Source organism: Gopherus flavomarginatus, chromosome 2 (assembly GCF_025201925.1).
Source record: "Gopherus flavomarginatus isolate rGopFla2 chromosome 2, rGopFla2.mat.asm, whole genome shotgun sequence".
Taxonomy (NCBI): domain Eukaryota; kingdom Metazoa; phylum Chordata; order Testudines; family Testudinidae; genus Gopherus; species Gopherus flavomarginatus.
Genome location: NC_066618.1, coordinates 43,266,336 through 43,285,890, shown reverse-complemented (window position 1 = coordinate 43,285,890; position 19,555 = coordinate 43,266,336). Strand labels below are relative to the sequence as shown.

Below are 19,555 nucleotides of genomic sequence, written 5' to 3'. Positions count from 1 at the left end.
AAGGGGCCAGATATGCAGATACTTTCAAGCTCTCAAAGCTTCTTTTTGGATTAAACCAACATATCTGAACACAGGCTATGTTCAAGTATGTGGTCTTGATTGAAAACAAAGCTTTTAAAGCTTGAAAATCTACCATGGGTTTTGACTTACAGCTGCCAACCTTAGACTGACTCTGAAGAGTGAATCCTCACAACCACTTTTCTAGTTTGAAAATAGTATTTTTATTTGAAAGAAACATTTGCGTACAGGCAGATTGTACTCAAATGTGAATAGAAGTTATGCTTTACAAACAATACCTCTTATCAAGAATTACCCCTCTGAGAATGAATCCAAGATGGAGGCTGGGATTTCAGAGCTCCTGCAAAACCCTATACAACAAGGACAAGTGCAGAGTCCTGCACTTAGGACAGAAGAATCCCATTCCCTGTTACAGACTAGGGACCGAATGCCTAGGAAGTAGTTCTGCAGAAAAGGACCTAGGGGTTACAGTGGATGAGAAGCTGGATATGAGTCAACAGTGTGTCCTTGTTGCCAAGAAGGCTAACAGCATTTTGGGCTGTATAAGTAGGGCATTGCCAGCAGATCAAGGGATTTGATCATTCCTCTCTATTCAACATTGGTGAGGCCCCATCTGGAGTACTATGTCCAGTTTTGGGCCCCACACTACAAGAAGGATGTGGAAAAATTGGAAAGAGTCCAGCAGAGGGCAACAAAAATGATTAGGGGGCTGGAGCACACGATTTATGAGGAGAGGCTGAGGGAACCTGGATTGTTTAGTCTGCAGAAGAGAAGAATGAGGGGGGGATTTGATAGCTGCTTTCAACTACCTAAAACGGGGTTCCAAAGAGGATGGATCTAGACTGTTCTCAGTGGTACCCAATGACAGAACAAGGAGTAATGGTCTCAAGTGGCAGTGGGGGAGGTTTAGGTTGGATATTAGGAAAAACTTTTTCACTTAGAGAGTGGTGAAACACTGGAATGGGTTACCTAGGGAGGTGGTGGAATCTTCTTCCTTAGAGGTTTTTAAGGTCAGGCTTGACAAAGCCCTGGCTGGGATGATTTAGTTGGGAATTGGTCCTGCTTTGAGCAGAGGGTTGGACTAGATGACCTCCTGAGGTCCCTTCCAACCCTGATATTCTATGATTCTAACTCTACACTTTGTCCCCTGACACTTTTAAAGCCATGATGCTGTATAGGATAAAGGGACTAAACTACAGTGAGATAGCCTGCACAAGATTATTTCAGGGGTAACTAACTAGAGTATGTGAGTCGAGCATCAGTCAAGCTATGGCCTTGTTTCTCTTTTCTCCATACAGGCCAGCAAAGCTGGTACCTGCCACAGGGTCTGCCTGAAGCACAATATGGCTGTGTTTTCTCAGACATTGCACCTGTCTGAAACATAACGCCTTCAGGAACTCCTGCTAGGGGAGCACATCTCACCACCATTTCTGGATGTGGCTTTTATGTATCATGTAGCTCTTCACATATAACACTTCCTGAAGCCAAACCAGTATTAAGATCATGATAAAACAGCAACTATTTCTTGCAGCTTTCCCCATATAACATACAAATGTATGCAGTGTTCTTATATCCGTGCTGGTCCCAGGATATTAAGACTTGAAGAGAGTTCTGTGTAAGCTTGAAAGCTTGTCTCTCCCACTAACAGAAGTTGGTCTAATAAAAGATATTACCTCATCCACCTTGTCTCACATAAAAATGGACACATCTGTGAATTTACCCAGATTGTGTTATTTTATTTGTACCGTACACTGCATGTTTAATTAGAGAACAGGTTTCTGTGGGAGTACAACACAAAACAGCTGCTATTTCACTGTATCATAGATACTTATATGGCCCCTATCATAACCTTAGTCCCAGATTTGGACCTTAGCGTCCAAAATATGGGGGTTAGCATGAAAACCTCCAAGCTTAGTTACCAGCTTGGACCTGGTACTTGCTGCCACCACCCAAAAAATTAGAGTGTTTTGGGGCACTCTGGTCCCCCTGAAAAACCTTCCCTGGGGACCCCCAAGACCCAAATCCCTTGAGTCTCACAACAAAGGGAAATAATCCTTTTTCCCTTCCCCCTCCAGGTGCCCCTGGAGAGATACACAGACACAAGCTCTGTGAATCCAAACAGAGTGACTCCCCCTCTCCGTTCCCAGCCCTGGAAACAAAAAGCACTTTCCTCTTCACCCAGAGGGAATGCAAAATCAGGCTAGCAAATCCAACACACACAGATCTCCCCCCTGATTCCTTCCTCCCACCAATTCCCTGGTGAGTACAGACTCAATTTCCCTGAAATTTCCCAGTAAAGAAAACTTCAACAGGTCTTAAAAGAAAGCTTTATATAAAAAGAAAGAAAAATACATACAAATGGTCTCTCTGTATTAAGGTGACGAAATACAGGGTCAATTGCTTAAAAGAATATTGAATAAACAGCCTTATTCAAAAAGAATACAAATCAAAGCACTCCAGCACTTATATTCATGCAAATACCAAAGAAAAGAAACCATATAACTTACTATCTGATCTCTTTGTCCTTACACTTAGAAACAGAAGATTAGAAAACAGAACTACTTCTCCAAAGCTCAGAGAAAGCAGGCAGACAGAAAACAAAGACTCAGACACAAACTTCCCTCCACCCAGAGTTGAAAAAATCCGGTTTCCTGATTGGTCCTCTGGTCAGGTGCTTCAGGTGAAAGAGACATTAACCCTTAGCTATCTGTTTATGACAGCCCCCATTACAGTAGTGTCCAAGCTCCTCTCAACCTTTAATGTATTTATCCTCACCACACCCTTAGAAGATAAGAAGTGCTATTATTCCCACTTTACTTAGTGGCAATCAAGGCACAGAAAGGCTGCGCCTCTGGTCACTCAGAATGTGTGTGGTGAAGCGGGGAACTGTACTAGCATCTCCCAAGTCCTAGGTTAGTGCCCTAACCACTCAACCTCCTGCTTTGCTAATAATTGTAATCCATGCTCAGCTGTGCTGAACCTCCTTCCTTTTAGTCCTTATCCCATACCAAATGTTGATTGACTTAACTTGTAATTTTGCCTGACTCAGAACAGCAGCTCTTTAAAATGCCAAAACAGCATGTAGTTTCTCAAAGAAATGCTGCCCCATTTCACTGGGCTCCAGAGGGCAATTCTTGCAATGAAACCCATGTGGCTCTACCACTGTGTGGACACCAGCTCCATAAGGGGTTTTTTTGGAATGCTGTTGACAGAGTCTTGGATGCAGGGCAAGAGGTGGCCCTGGAAGGACTGGTGCTAAGGCCAGTGGACCTCTGCCTATTACATGAATCCAGCAGCCATTTTTCATATGGAGGGTGGAAACAGCAACAGTCTAGGGAGCCATTGTGGCTCTACTGCTATTCCATTGGTGGGGAAGAAAGGACTCCTTGCCCATGCCCTCAACTCCCAGCCTCGTTACTGAGGCTGTGAGTTGGATAATAAAGTTCTCATGGACCAAATCTAAGATCCTTATTCAAACTTTACTCAGGGAAATTCCCTTTGACTTCAGTGTGGGGTTTGTTTGAGCAATGACCTCAGGATTAGGCTCATGAACAAATTTAAAGATGAGCACTAATATTATTTCCTGAAATGGGACTAAGATTACCTAACATTGCAGAAATCAAGAGTTTATGCAGAAAGTTTCCTTGTGTTTCCATCAGGTCAAGCAAATATCACATGCTTTTCCATCTGTTCAGCAAACCGTGCCATGTGGCACCTGTTGGTAGCATGATCTAGCACAGCATTTATCAGTGGTGTGGACCAAATGCTCATGACAGCAGCTTCAGTGGAACTTCCACTGAAATCACGTCATTGGTGTTATTTCAATGGGGGTTGCAGTGGTGTCACTGAGAGGAGAATTTAGCCTCGATGGCCACATGTCATAGAGGATAATTTCAAGGACTCCATAATTCAGCCTCCCACATCAGCGTACATGTGGCAGCAGCAGTGCACAGAATGGGCCAAGCATGTGGTAAGCAAAACTCTTGTGGCAGTGTTTTTGTGTTTTAAGTCCATACAGCAGTAACACAATTAAGAAAAATGTTAATCCACATAGTCAAATATGACTCTATGTTAAAACAACATTGTAGGCCACAACTGCACACTTGAGAACTGAGAAGGTAATTGGTACACCTGTAAATCCAGTATTTGCATATGTTAGATCACATTTAGCCTTCATGAGTACGTGCAATTCCCATTTGGCTCACCAAGTGAATAATTACACCTATGAGCAGTTCAGCATGCAGCTACCTAACTTGCATCTGCAAAAGCTTCTGTGAATGGATAAATGCAGGATTTGCATACTGAATGGATGCATATGCAAATATTTGCTGGTGCAGTACTGGTTTGCATAATTAGTTATTTTATTTATTTAGATTTAAAAAAATTTAAAAACCACCTTTCCAAAAAACAGTTTAAACAAAACCAAGCACAACAATTTTCTCAAACTGAAGAAAGGAGAAAAAAGATCCCACTCAAACAATTGATCCCAGCTGTACAATATATCTATAATACATCCACCCAAAAACTGTCCTCCTTCCCCAAAAACTTAGGGAGGAAAGAATAACTTTATGTGGTCTTTGTGGTAACAATACTTTAAAGTGCATGAGAAAAGCAAACAGCCTAACCTGCATTCTGCCCACTAATCCATCTCCACCTACACTACTTCTAATATTCCAAATCCCTGTGCAGCTGTCAAACCACTGATGCTGCTTTATTTTAAAAAATCAACCTGTCAGAAAAATGCTTCCTTCTTACTCCTCCAAGTGGGATGCTTCTCCCCAGAAGTTACTGAGGTCCAGGATAGGCAATATTCAGACCCATATCTCGGAACTCCTTGGAACTAGAGAAGAAAGCTCTGTATCATTAAAAAACCAGGAATTCCCATTTCCAATTACATAAAATGTATTTACATGGGTATCAAGTTTTGAACTTTCTTGCTTTCGAGGCACAGCTGTTTTCTTTTCTCTAAAATGTTGGGAAAACCCTCCAGGGGTAGATTTCCTGTGATCCCAAAGAATGAGTGTGAACTGTTACTGCTAAACACCTGGAAACCTGTTCTGTCTGCTCTTAGGTAAGACTTTGTAGACTAAACAGCAGCACTCTTGCTAATATTCCAGTGGCCACACTGCAGATCCACTTCCCATTCTTAGTTTTAATTCTGATCCAGTAACGTCCAATCTGTAGACAAGATCCTTCCCACCTGATGCCATATACAGCCCATGGATTTCCTTACTACTCCCCTAAAAGATTATGCTAGTCTCCACTCTACCTCTCTGCAGATGCAGGAGGAGGAGGAGGAGACATGCCAGTGCTTGCATTTGGAGCATGTCTAAAATACAAACTTTTGCCAATGCATGTTACGGCAGCATAAAACCACTGCAGTTAATATAATGCTTATGTTGGCACTGTGCATACTCACCAGGAATGCTTGTTTCGATGTACAGTGCAGTGTATTATGGGTAGGTAACTCTCCACCATCCAACACATACTGTCTTTTGGGAAGTTCTGGCAATGCCTGGTGGAGCAAAAATGAATCTTGCAGAGGTGACAGGGACTGCAGGGTCAAGTTCCCATCATACAATTTTCTCCAACTCATAGTGCCATCTCTAACCCACAATTTATGTGCCTATTTTGAAAATCCCATAACCCGCACGGGACTTTTTACTGTTCACCACCTATGACAGAAACCTGGAGCCTCCACAGCTCTGCACCATTGCCGTGAGCACTGCAAGCACAGGATGCATGATCCTTTGGTATTTGCACAGCCCAAAGAAGAGCCGTGGGGAACACGATGATTTCCAGGCAGTCAGATTGCTGTGGGACATAGCAAGAACCTGTTAAAGGTAGAGCAGCTTCAGGCAGTGGAACGTTGCTTCAGGGCCCGAGAAATGAGCACTGATTGATGGCATTATATCATAATGCAGGATTGTGATGACAAGCAGTGGCTGCAGAACTGTCAGATGCACAAGACTGTATTCCTGGTTCTGTGTGCCAAGCTTATTCCAGCCCTCCAGTGCAGGTACACAAGAATGAGAGCTTCTCTGACAATGGAGAAGCAAGTGCTGATCACACTGTGGAAACATACGACATCAGATTGCAGATTGCTATCAGTCAATGGAAAATCATTTTGCACTTGGAAAATCCATTGTAGGGGCATAGGGGCACTGCCATGCAAGTACGCAGGGCAATTAATTGCCTCCTCTTATGCACTGGCAATATGCAGGACATAATGGATGAATTTGCAGCAACTGGGATCTCAAACTGCAGTCAAGCAACAGACAGCACCAGATCACCATGACACAGAGTATATCAACGGAAAGGATTATTTTTCTATGGTTATGCAAGTGCTGCATGGGTCACCGGGGATGCTTCACTAACATCAATGTTGGCTGCTCAGGGAAGGTGCATGACTCTCATATCTTTAAAAACTCTGGACTGTTCAGAAAGCTACAAACAGTGACTTTCTTTCCCAGCTGGCAGCTCACCAATGGTGATGTGATCCTGGGGGACCCAGCCTACCCCTTACTCCCTTGGCTCATGAAGCCGTACTCCAGCCACCTCGACAGCACCAAGCAAAGATTGAACTTCTGGCTCAGCCAGTGCAGAATGACAGTTGAACATGCTTTTGGTAGACTGAAGGGTTGCTGGCATCATGTATTCACAAAATTGGATCTCAGTGAGAAAAACATCCCAAGGGTTCTAGCTGCCTGCTCTGGCTTGCATAATAGTTGTGAAGTAAAGGGAGAAAAGTTGCTGCTGGGATGGAGGGTAGAGGGGGAGTCCTCCACCTGAGTGTCTGCTGAGTTTGAACTGCCAGACACAAGGGCTATCAGAATAGCTCAATGTGGAGCTATACAGCCAGGGAGGCTTTGAAAGAACACCAAGCCACAGTAATGCATTGAGGTGTTCTGTGCTCTACCTGGCCCTGAAGTTTAGGGGCCTGTTAGGAACTGAGTGGTGCTTGGTGCACATCTATGAATATAAAAGTGACAAAGCACTTATTATTCTGGTGGTGTTTGCTGTACATTTATGATTATAACACTGTGTTTGTCACTGATCCTATGAGTTGGGTCACTCTGTACAGTAACAAGCAGGTGGGTGCTTTCAGAACTGCTAGACACTTTGCAGCATATGTTGGGAACTAATACAGATGAATTATTTTCCAAACAATAGAGTTCTATCGAGTAATACATAGTAAAACACTTCAAAAAATTTCTGTGCAAGTTAAAAGCAAATACATTAAAATCTTAACAAATGTATAGCACAGAGCTTAAAGAAGGGAAAGGAACATTCATTTCCTTTTTAGCTACACATTCATCAACAGTTGTTCTCACAAGTCAGTGTACATGAAGCTGTGGTTGTCCTTAATGTGTGTCGTCCCCCTTCCCCAGCCCCTCATTTTCCCCCAAGGTATAGTAGGGATAAGGATGCAGCTCCTGATTCCACAGGGAATGTTGAGGGGTTTTGTAGAGAGGTTCTATACTGAAGTTCTCCATGGACTGCAAAAGGAGGTGAGCCCAGGATTGTTGAACCTGTAGGTCCAAAAGAGTCTGCAGCATCTGTGTGTGCTGCTGGATAAATGCCATTATGTACTTGTGCATCACCCTCTCTGACTCCTGGGCCTTTCTCCTGCCAGCTATTTCCTTCTCCATACAGTCTGCAATATTCATGCTCCAGGCCCTCTGTTCACAGTCTGAAGCAAGATCTCGCTGAACATGTCATCCCAAATCCTCTCTCTTATCTGGCTAAGGTGTTCTGCAGGGCTAGAGGGAGAACCCCTCAAGGCCACAGCTGTTAATGGCATCCCAAAGCCATCCAGGCCCAGATGCTACTAGCCTGTGTACTGCAATGGTACCTGCCGAAGTTATCAGTGAGTGGCATGGGAAAGTGTCCCACCATGGAGGAGGAAATGTGCCTGCCATCCCTTGAAAACTTTGGGAGAGAATTGCAGAGTATCCACATTAAAATTCCAATGAGAAGTTGGGGGAAGCATCACTGCACTGGGAAATAAATGTACACACTTACCCAAAGTTCCTTCCCCTACATCAGGCTCACCCATGTCTGACTGTCAGGACTGACTAGACTGCAGTGGAGTCTCAAACAGGTCCTGGCTCATGGCATAGCTGGACCCCTTGGTCACGTGTCCCTCTTCCTTCTCCTCCTCCTCACTGTCATGCCAGGGGCCTATGGCTCGGGGTATCCATGGTGATGATGGGGTATCCAGAAAATATGGCATGACGATCTTTAAAAAAGCAGCAGGTCTGCAGCTCGGCACTGCAATGACTGTTGAATTCCCTGGGCTTCTGGTATGTCTTCCACAGTTCCTTTGCTTTCATGTGGCACTACCACTAATCCCTGTCGTATCCTTTTTCTTGCATCTGCCATGCAATCTGATCATAGATGTCCATATTTCTATGACTGGTCCATAGCTGTACTTGCACAATCTCTTCTTCCCACAGGCCCAGGAGATCCAATATCTCTTGTCTACTCCAAGCCAAAGTGTGTCTGGAGCATGTAGCCAGCATGGTCAGCTGGCCAGCGGCACACAGCAATGCAAGCTGCAAGATGTGGTCTCCAAACTGGACAATCAGGAAAAGGCATTCAAAAATTCACAGAGTTTTAAAGTGACAGGAGGCGGCTTCCATTTGCCATGACCCCTGGGCAGTGGAATTCACTGCTGGGCATTGTGGAACAGCTGCTGGATGACTGTTAATGTTGACACAGGTAACAATACCTACATTCATGTGTTGACATCAATACATTGACCATGGCTCAATGCTGCTTGGGGAGGTGGTGTTACTATGTTAGTGTAATGGAGAGCTTACATCAGGGGGAGACAAATTTAAGCATAGACACATGCACAACTAAGATGACACAAGGTGTCTTAAATTGACCTAACTTTGTACTGTAGACCAGGCCTTAGTCACCCATTTTCCTTCTTAGCATTCACATAAGCATTGATTTTAGATCTTTCACACAGAAGTGCCGAGCACAATCACAAGGCTAGGAACTAGAATCTAGGGAACCAGGTCTAGCTGGTGAAGCAAAAAGGTGATAACTGGTCCTGTTGGAAACTGGGAGAGGAGGAGACTGACTTTAGGAAACTCAGTTTGCTTCTCTGTGCCTCAGTTTCCACATTAGCAAACTGGAGGTAATGATATTGACCTCCATTACATAGTGCTTTTAGGTCTACAGATGGAAAGCATTAGATATTATTTTTATTAATGTTTTAGAGCAGTTAAATCTCTTGGGATTATCATGAGAGGGGCTCTATTTTGAAATGAATTAGATTTTGCATAAGTGGATTTACATTTTTTTAATTGTACATTAGATTTCATTCATGCAAGTTATTTTAATTTAATTGGGCCATACCCAGAAGTTTTTGTTCCATTTTCACTTTTTCCTGACTCAGGGACATTATCATTGAAGTCAATGGGAGTTAAATTACTTTTTTCCTTTTTCTCCTTAAAATGTGACAGAGACTGGGAAAAGAAAGCACATACCTGCCATAAATCAGAACTCTACATGGGAATCATTAAGCCCATGGTAAGGCAAAACCGGTGTTGTTGAATCAATAGTGTCAGAATTTGAAGGTGGGGTGAACTTTTTCTCCCTTAATATTTTCTCTTGAGATGCAAATCCTATTTTATAACAAGATTCTACATTTCCCACAGGATTTTATCATCTTTACAGTTAATAGTTTTTTTTAATATAACTAAATCTCCTGAGTCTCACAATATATCCTTTCCTTCTACAGTACCTGGGTTTTGTAACAATCAGCTCAGCTTCTGGCCAAACTGGCTCATGTTTTCTCTCAACCGCACACTTGGCCAGAGTTAACCTAGACTTTCCCCCCCTACCTTTTTTTCTTGACAGGCTATTCATATTTTCTACAGCTAGTTTGAAAAATACAACCTGTCTGACTAATAGATGATGAAGCACACTCACAGGAGAGAGAGAACGTGCTGAATCCTGGAAGACTGGCAAATTTGTGCCCCATCAGTGCTGCCTTTTTAAAAGTTGTTTCTCCCCATTATGTACCTAAATCATTTTAAAATGAGTTTTTGAAATGTGTATTGTTCATATTCCAACAGATCTGATGTATAAACAGTTAAAATGGGGACTCAAGTTTGGTCAGGAGCTGCAAGATGTTCTCGATGCTTTACAAGTAAAGCACTTAGTCAAATAGGGGGAATGATTTCTGCAAGTTGCCCTTCTGCTACCCCCTTCTGGTCACCATAAGGAACAACACCCATATTAGTACTTGCAGACCAATTCTCACCTTCAAAACACAAGTTCAGCAGAACCTCGGAGTTACAAACTGACTGGTCAACACACACACCTCATTTAGAACCTGAAGTACACAATCAGGCAGCAGCAGAGACCGGAAAAAAAATAGCTAACACAGCTGGGAATCGGTGACAGGGGATGGATCATTTGATGATGACCTGTTCTGTTCATTTCCTCTGAAGTACCTGGCATTTGCCACTGTTGGAAGACAAGATACTGAGATAGATGGACTTAAGAATGGCCATACTCGGTCACACTAATGTCCTTATGATGTTAAACGTAAGCTACTAAAATAATAAAGAGGAAGTTAAAAAAATATTTAACAAAGTAAGGAAACTGTTTCTGTGCTTGTTTTATTTAAATTAAAATTGTTAAAACCAGCATTTCTTCTGCATAGTAAAATTTCAAAACTGTGTTAAGTCAATGGCCAGTTGCAAACTTTTGAAAGAACAACCATAACACTTTGTTCAGAGTTGCAAACATTTCAGTTATGAACAACCTCCATTCCCAAAGTGTTTATAATTCTGAGGTTCTCCTGTATTAAGTAATTAAGCCTCACAGCTACAAGGTAAGTGGGTATTCTTAGCCCCACTTCTGAGATGGAGAAACTGAAGCAAAGAAGTTGTGACTTGCTGAAGGCAAAAGAGGAAATCAGTTTCGGAACCAGGATAGGAACTCAGGAATTCTTGATTGCCTGTCCAGTGCTCACATCACACTAAAACATGCTCCTCCAACCCCATCTCCCTCTCATTATACCCCAAAGAGAGTCATATCCAGCTTTCCACTGCTTAAGGGTAGGTCAGTGCAACATGACACCTTTAAGAGGAGGGAGGGAAAAAGAGGGAACAAAGTGGAGAATCCGTAAAGACATCTCACCTAGACAGCAAAGAACATACATCACTAAGGGCATTAATTGCTGTTGTTGCTTAGGCCTTGGCTACACTTGAGAGTTACAGTGCTGTTGGTGGCTTTATAGCGCTGTAACTCACTCCCCGTCCACACTGGCAAGGCACATACAGCGCTGTATCTCTGTGGCTACAGCGCTGCTTGTATTCCACCTCCCAAAGAGGAATAAAGAGTATAGCGCTGCTGCTGCAGCGCTGGGGCACCAGTGTAAACAGGGAATAATCTTAGTACGCTGTGACTGACCTCCGGAAGCTTCCCATAATCCTTTTAAGTGAAGATTACTCTCTTTGTTTTGTTGTGATCTCCAGGCTCCGGAGCTGGTTATCAAAAAAACAAACACAACTCCTGTTTGCTATGAATGGGCAGAGGCAGGGGGGCTCCCTTTGGAATGCCCACAACTAGTGTTTGCTTGAAGAGAGGGGGAGGGAGGGGGCATGAGGAGAGAAGCAGCGTGGTGGGCGGGAGGGAGAGGAGAGGGGTCCGTTTTGGCGAGGCTGCTTATCTTTTTTTTGTGAGGAAAAAAAAACAGTTGCTGTTTGCTTTCAGTGAGTGAGAGAGGGGTGGAGGGGAGGGGTCGGAACTTGCAAGGCAGGGAGCTGACACAGTGTCGGCTCCAAAAATCCACTTTCTCTCTCCCCCACGCTCCCTGTCACACTCCACTCCACCCTACCCGCCTCCTTTTGAAAAGCACATTGCAGCCACTTGAACGCTGGGATAGCTGCCCATAATGCACTGCTCCAAATGCCCCTGCAGATGCTGCAAATGTGGTCACGACAGTGCACTGGTAGCTGTCAATGTGGACAGACTGCAGCACTTTCCCTACTCAGCTGTACGAAGACAGGTTTAACTCCCAGCCCTGTGTAGCCATATGCAAGTGTAGCCATACCCTTAGTAATTAAGTCAGCTTAGTGCTTTGGAGAAGACCTGGATTGACTGATCTGAAAAAAATGAAGTTCCCTTACCTTTCCACAAGCTAGATATTAACACCCACAAATATGCACATCACATGCCATAAAACACTAAAAGTTAGTTTTGGGTTAGTTTTATCACTGGTGGATGAAAATCATCATGACTTGACAGATTTACATATTCTTATATGATACATGACAGTTTGGGATAATCCACTGTAGAACAATTGAGATTATGCCTTGTGATTTTTCTACACAAATATGAACACGTAGCAGATATTCTTGGTCTCAGTTAGGATGACTTTCTGCCTAACTGGCTATATTCTGATATACAGATATTGATAGCAGAATACTAAGGAATCCATTCTGTGTTTGGCAGCTAGAAGAAGGCACCCTGAAGCAGTGACAGACATGAAACTAACTTTACATATCTCACTATGTACTGGTCTCAGTTCCAACACCTCTTCCTGTCCAGCATTGTCTCCTAACAACTCGCAAGGGTTTGTGGAGAAGAGGCTTATCTTGAGCCATTCTTCTTCCCTTGCTTGTTTTTCCTTACAACCCCATATTAATCTATACCAATACATTCAGACAGTAAACATCTCAATAACCAGATCAACATTCAGTAATCGTAAATTATTACAGAACAGCTGTAATTACTATCCCATCATAAAGTTAGCATGTGGCATAATACAGCTTCCTGACTCTTGATTGATGTCATTACATTATATGTATCAGCTCTCTCTCTTTTTTCTCCACATTTGAGCAGAGGGAGGATATTAATAGCACAAATTCAAATACTGGTGATGCATTTGGAATGTTGATGAACGAACGATGCTTGAAATTCAAGTCAAAGACTTTAAGGTCAGAAGGGACCATCACTATTATATAGTTTGACCATCTGCACATTGCAGGCCACAGAACCTCACCCACCCACTCCTGTAATAGACCCTTAACCTCTGGCTGAGTTAGTGAAGTCTTCAAATCATGATTTAAAGACTTCAAGATACAGAGAATTCACCATTTACACTAGTTTAAACCTGCAAGTGACCCCTTCCCTGTGCTGCAGAGGAAGGAGAAACCCCCCCAGAGTCTTTGCCAATCTGACCTAGGGGAAAATTCCTTCCTGACTCCAAATATGGAGATCATTTAGACCCTGAGCATATGAGCAAGATCTACCAGCCAGACACCTAGGAAATAATTATCTGTAGTAACTCAGAGCCCTCCCCATCCAGAGCCCCATAATGATCCGTTGGAGATATGCGCTGCTAGCAGTCAGCTACATGCCACTGTAGGCAGTTCTATCATACCACCCTCTACAAAAACTTGTCAAGCTCAGTCTTGAAGCCAGTTAGGTTTTTTCCCCCACTGCTCCCCTTGGAAAGCTGTTCCAGAACTTCACTCCTTAACCTAATTTCAAGCCTAAACTTGGTGATGGCCAGTTTATATCCATTTATTCTGGTGTCCACATTGGTGCTTAACTTAAATAACTCTTCTCCTTCCCTGGTATTGATCCGTCTGATGCATTTATAAAGAGCAATCACATCTCCTCTCAGCCTTCTTTTGGTTAGGGTAAACAAGCCAAGCTCTATGTGGCTCCTCTCATAAGGCAGGTTTTCCATTCTTCAGATCATCCTAGTAGCTCTTCTCTGCACCTGTTCCAGTTTGAATTAATCTTTCTTAAACATGGGAGACCAGAATTGCACACAATATTCCGGATCCTGAGATCTCACCAGTGCCTTGTACAGTGGTATTAACACTTCCCTGTCTCTATTGGAAATACCTCGCCTGGTGCATCCTAGGACTGCATTAGTCTTTTTCACAGCTGCATCATATTGGTGGCTTATAAACCTCCTGTGATCAGGTAATACACCCAGATCTTTTTCCTCCTCTATCACTTCCAACTGATATGTCCCCAGCTTATAGAAAAAATTCTTATTGTTAGTCCCTAAATGCATGATCTTGGACTTTGCACTGGGGCATTCTATACCTCAAAGCAACACCCTGAAACCTCCATATTCACCACTATCATATAATTATTACATGTTTTGAACAAAGTATGCCTTGTAAGGTATCATGTTAAAAGCCTTAATCTGTTGACCATTAATATGATGTTGGATTGTATATGCTATTATTATATGTGAGGTTCTGAAGCATTGCTGTATATGTCATTGAGATATGTTATGAGGCTGAGAACACACACAACCAGCCTTTCAGGTACAACGGTGGAGTAGCCAGACTTGCTGGTTTCCCACCAAAGAGAATCCACTCTCCCAGCAGCCATCCCAGAAGACTTCTGAGAGAGAGCATGTAGACAATGGATGCTGCTTGACCAATGGGGGCAGACTCCATATCACAGCAAGCAGGAAGAAACTATAAAAGAGGGGAAGTGACATCATGACTTGGCCTCACTCCCACCACAACTCAACACCTGGAAACATGTCTGTAGGACAAAGACTTTGAACTGGGGGAGGGTGGTCCCAGGCTGAACGGCAGTTCCAGCCTGTGTATTGAAGACATGTGACCTGTTTGTACCATTTATTGGAGTGAGACACTGTTTAAATCAAATTCTGTTTAGTTCATAGAACTTAGTCTGCAAATTTATTTTTGTTTCTTAGGTAATCCACTTTGATCTCTATGCTTGCTACTTAAAATCACTTAAAATCTATCTTTCTGTAGTTAATAATGTTCACAAGGTAATTCCAAACTCCTGTAAATCAAAAGTATTATTATAGCTCTTTTGTAAAGGGCACTTATGGAAAGTGTTCTCATTCAATTAACTTTCCTTTGTTTCTATTTTTTTTAAGTCTGATGGTCATTGTTGGCAATACAAGTGAGAAAAGCATCCAAGTGTGCTTCTCTCATTGGGACAAGGTAACTCTCATTGACTATAAAACTACAAGTGAGTTACTTGTGTGTCAAGGGGAGACTAGACCCCCTTAATGGGAACATTAAAGACTTGTTATGTTTATAATTCAAGGAAATGCTGGATTTAGCTGTCAGTTTGCATTGCCATTTAAGTGGTATGTAATGTGTTCTCTCTCTCTGTCTGTGTACCGCATTAGTTTCTATTCTAATCTTAGTGAAGCAAATTATTAATTATTCAACAGTTTGTTTTCCTTTCATTGTACTTAGCACACTTGACTGAAAGAGCAGCCAATACTGGACTAGGTCCAAGAAAAAGGTGAGTTTTGTATAAAAAGGCATTAAAATGAAAGCTTTCAGCTCTGAAATCATCTAATTTTCTCTTTCTTTCCTGTTTTTGGAAGGTTATTTCGAGCCCTTTGATGTCAACAAATTCAATGCCTTTTACAAAACTACTTCTGTGTGTGAAACATTCCTTTTTTTATTTAAAGCCAGTATATTTAATTCCCCATCTACTATACTCTTAATAAGTGAAACTTCCTAATATTGGAGAAATGATGGTCTTGTGATTAAGCCAGTAGACTGAGATGAAGGGGATCCATATTCAATTCCTAGCCCCACCATAGACTCCCTGTGTAACCTTGGGCAAACCTAAATACTTTGTTTCTGTGTCTCAGAAATGGGACAGTATCACCTCGAAGGGATAAATTTATTAATGAGTCTGAGGTATTCTTACAGTGACAGAGGTCATATAAGGTCGTATAAGAATATTCTGAAAACATCTGTGTCAAGTATCAGAGGGGTAATCGTGTTAGTCTGGACCTGTAAAAGCAGCAAAGAATCCTGTGGCACCTTATAGACTAACAGACGTTTTGGAGCATGAGCTTTTGTGGGTGAATGCATCTGACGAAGTGGGTATTCACCCACGAAAGCTCATGATCCAGGCTAAAGACAGTATTGTCTGCTCTGCTTTGGAGTAGAGAGGAGATAAAAAGGTACAGAAGACTTGCTCATATAGCTGAAAATATTCTGAAGAGAAGGGAGCTGAACCGAACATAAGTGGCATCATTCCCAAGTAAGGTAATCGATTTTACACCCCAGATGTATAAATAAATTAATGCTGATGGAATCAGCGATGACATATGCAAAGCATTCTGAGCACCCACATCCTAGCTCAGGCTTATGTTTGAATTCATTGGTATATACAGTACATACCCTAGTACACTTTCCTTTCTCTTGTCTCTAGCCCCTATAAACATAGGGTATTACCTTGCCTCTGTGGACTCCCTGAGATCACTCCATGCTTCAGCTTAGTGCTCTGGAAAAGTTTTGGACTGACTATTCTGGAAAATGAAGTTCTCTTATCTGGTCACAAACTAGCATTTGCATGGCAAAGCCCATGGTTCAAGCAGTCAAGCGCTTCTGGCCACCGCACCTCCTACCTACTCCAGAAGGATAAACCTTTATTCCAGATCTCTCAGAAATTCTATGACTGATATAACTTGTGGAGTCATCTTGAATCTGCAAAAACAACGAGGAGTCCTTGTGGCACCTTAGAGACTAACAAATTTATTTCGGAATAAGCTATCGTGGGCTATAACCCTAGCCCACGATAGCTTATGCCCAAATAAATTTGTTAGTCTCTAAGATGCCAGAAGGACGACTCATTGTTTTTGCTGATACAGACTAACACGGCTACCACTCTGATTCCTGAATCTGTTTAGCCACTCACTGTGGTGTTTTCCACACAAGGGCCTGATCTGGCCCTATGCTTCCACTGCAATCATTTTCAAGGATAACATTTTCAAATGTACTGGATCCTCACTTTGAATTAAGCTTCAATACTTGAAAACAATTTATATTTAAACACATAGCACTGCACTGTGCGCTCCTGTGGCATTATAAGGGCGTTATTTACCCAGATGTAAATAGTAAGTGTCTTGGCAATATTTGCTGTGTACATATATACACATGCATATATTAAAATATATACACACAGCACAGGGGACATGTATACTCAGTACACCTACATGCATACAGAATTAGAGAGAGTCTATATCCAGGTATTGCAGGTGTATTGCAATGTTTACAATACAGTAAACTGGGACTCTTCCATGCACTCGCATACAGACAGCTAGGGAACTGTGTTGCTGATTTGTTAGATATGGGGAAGTTGACTGAAATTTCATTTATGTTCATAGAAACAGACTTTGTTGTATTATATTAATATTTGTATGACAAATAAGCACTAAAATTAAATACAATCTGGTGAATTGTAACTTTTGTTTCTAAAGATTATATTACATAAATATGCCTACATTAAACCATTCTGTTTAAATGTTTTTGGAAACACTAGGTTTAAATTATTTTCAAGGGCTATAAACAGAAAACGTAAACAGCCTGAATTGTTTAAAATGTGTGTTCCCTTTAATTAAATAAGAAACATCTGTCTTGGGATTTTGAAAGTGGTCGGATATAATCTATCCACATTATGCCTACATCAGTTTGCATCCAACATCCAGTATTTTGAAAGAAAATTCTTCCTTTCTGCAAAGAATTAAATCAGCATGCAGCACAAAGTACCGCCTCCCTCTGAATGGGCAGAAAATCCCTTGTTGAAAGCAGCACTGAAGAAGGCCAACAACCAATTTCCACTGTTCAGAGGGCTACGTGAAACACGGAGTTTGGTCTTCTGAACATTTGCAAGTGGGTATTTCTTTTTAAAGTGTTACGTGCAATCCAAACACTTTTAATTCAAACTTATGGAAAACGGCAGTCGCCTACGCACCAATCCCCAAATTCACGAGATTGTTATTTCTGTAGGGACCATTAAACACACCCCCCCCCCCCCCCGCACACAAACTTCCAAGAGTGAAATTTCTCTAGGGAACTACACACACGAGTGACAGACATACGTGAACGGAGCGGCGAATCAACTCGCAGTAAGGGGTGACTTTAGCAATACAATACAACGCAAAATACGCTATACGTTATATGCTTATAATGATTCACTTACTAGTAGTATCAAAGGGGATCTGTTTGCACTCGGCGGCTGGCCAAGGACAGTAATACACCGCTCCCCCTTCCTGTATATCCGGCTGTGTAGTATTGGCTTTGGGAGCACCGACCAGGACACTTACTCTGCAAAAACATTTGTGACTATCACTAGCTGGTGAGCAAAAGATAAAGGCGAACTGATGGCAGATCATTTGTGCCAACACATTATCACCCCCACCAGAGCCCTGGGGCTGGCAGAAATCACCAGCCCCCTTCCCCTGCTGCCACATGCTCCAGCGAGCTCTCCTTCCGACCTGTTGCGAGGAGATCACCCCTGCGGGCGAGGGGGCAGCTGGGGCTGTAATCACGGGCTGGTGACAGAGAGACCCGCAATGGGCTGCCACCGCTAGGTGTTTGGGCAGATCCCCCCCATCCCGAAGCTGGTTTCCACGCGTGCCCTGGCGAGCGTCGCCCTGGCTGGCTTAAGTCAGGAAGACTTGGGCTGATGGAGAACTTCTCTGCCCCCCGGGTCTCCGATCGCCCCGGCTCTGGGGCTAAGGGCCGAGGAGGGGCCGCCGAGCTCCGGGGCAGGGCGGGAAGCGACCCGCGGTGACCCCGCGCAGCCCGGGGCTACTTACGCGCCGGTGTAGTGGTGGAAATCCACCGCGTAGCCGAAGTAGCTGCTCTCGGGCCCGCTGTACACGGTCACCTTCTCCTGGTCCACGTTGAACGCCGCCAGCCCCGGCGGCCGGAGCATCCCCGACAGCAGCAGCAGCAGCAGCGGCGGAGCGAGGGGCTCCCAGCGGCGCCCCGGGACCAGCATCCTGCTCCTCGGCCGTGGAGCCTCCCGCTCCCGGGGCAGCGCGGCGGGGGCAGCCTGGCGGGGCGCGGGGCGCAGCGGGGAGGCGGCCAGTGCGTAGGGACCCGCAGCGACTCGGATCGGCCTCGCAACCCCGCTCCGCGCCGCCTCTCGCCCTGCGCCCACAAGCATCTCTGCGCCGCGGCGAGTGAGGCAGGCGCTGGCTCCAGCCTCTAGTGGTCGCCGGCTGACTCCGGGGCTCCCCCTGGTGGCCGGCCGCTGGGGCAGCGGGCGCGCTGATGGGTGGGTGGCCGGCCGGGGACCGCGGCTCCCTGGCTCTGAACTTTCTTTCTTCCCCCACGCCGTGTGAGAGACATACACGAGGGAGTCTACTCTCTGGGGGTTGCCTGATGCCCCTGGAATAGGATCCGAGGGGATCTAGTCGCTCCCCACTTTAAAAGCAAACAGATTTTTGCCCTGTCTGAAAGGTAGAATCTGAGCCTTCCCTGCATAGCCAACAAGTCAGGGGGAGGTTCAGCTGCTTTGCTAAATTAGAGGAGGGCAATTAAAGCATGAAAGTACAAGCCCGTACATAACGCGCAGCAGCATCCCCAGAGCAAAGTTTTCCCCCGAAGTTTGTGGTGTGGTAGCCACTGGTGGCACCCTGGAGCGGGGGCAAATAAAGGTGAGCAGCGCCCTCCCCCGCGGAGAAACCGGGAAGGACAAGTCACTTCTAACTCTTTTTTGGACTGCAAATGCCCCGAAACGGACA

At 43.9% G+C, this 19,555-nt stretch overlaps 1 protein-coding gene across 1 annotated transcript in view; it reads right to left on the bottom strand.

Moving 5' to 3' along the window:
• The window catches only part of ITGA8 (integrin subunit alpha 8), a 182,056-nt gene extending 163,081 nt beyond the window's left edge, over positions 1-18,975 (bottom strand). The window contains exons 1-2 of the mRNA XM_050939513.1: positions 18,623-18,975; positions 18,004-18,128 (exon numbers count right to left, since the gene is read on the bottom strand). Coding sequence (XP_050795470.1) covers positions 18,004-18,128; positions 18,623-18,975 — 478 coding nt within the window. The remainder of the gene's footprint in view (positions 1-18,003; positions 18,129-18,622) is intronic.
• Between the last annotated feature and the right edge of the window lie 580 nt (positions 18,976-19,555).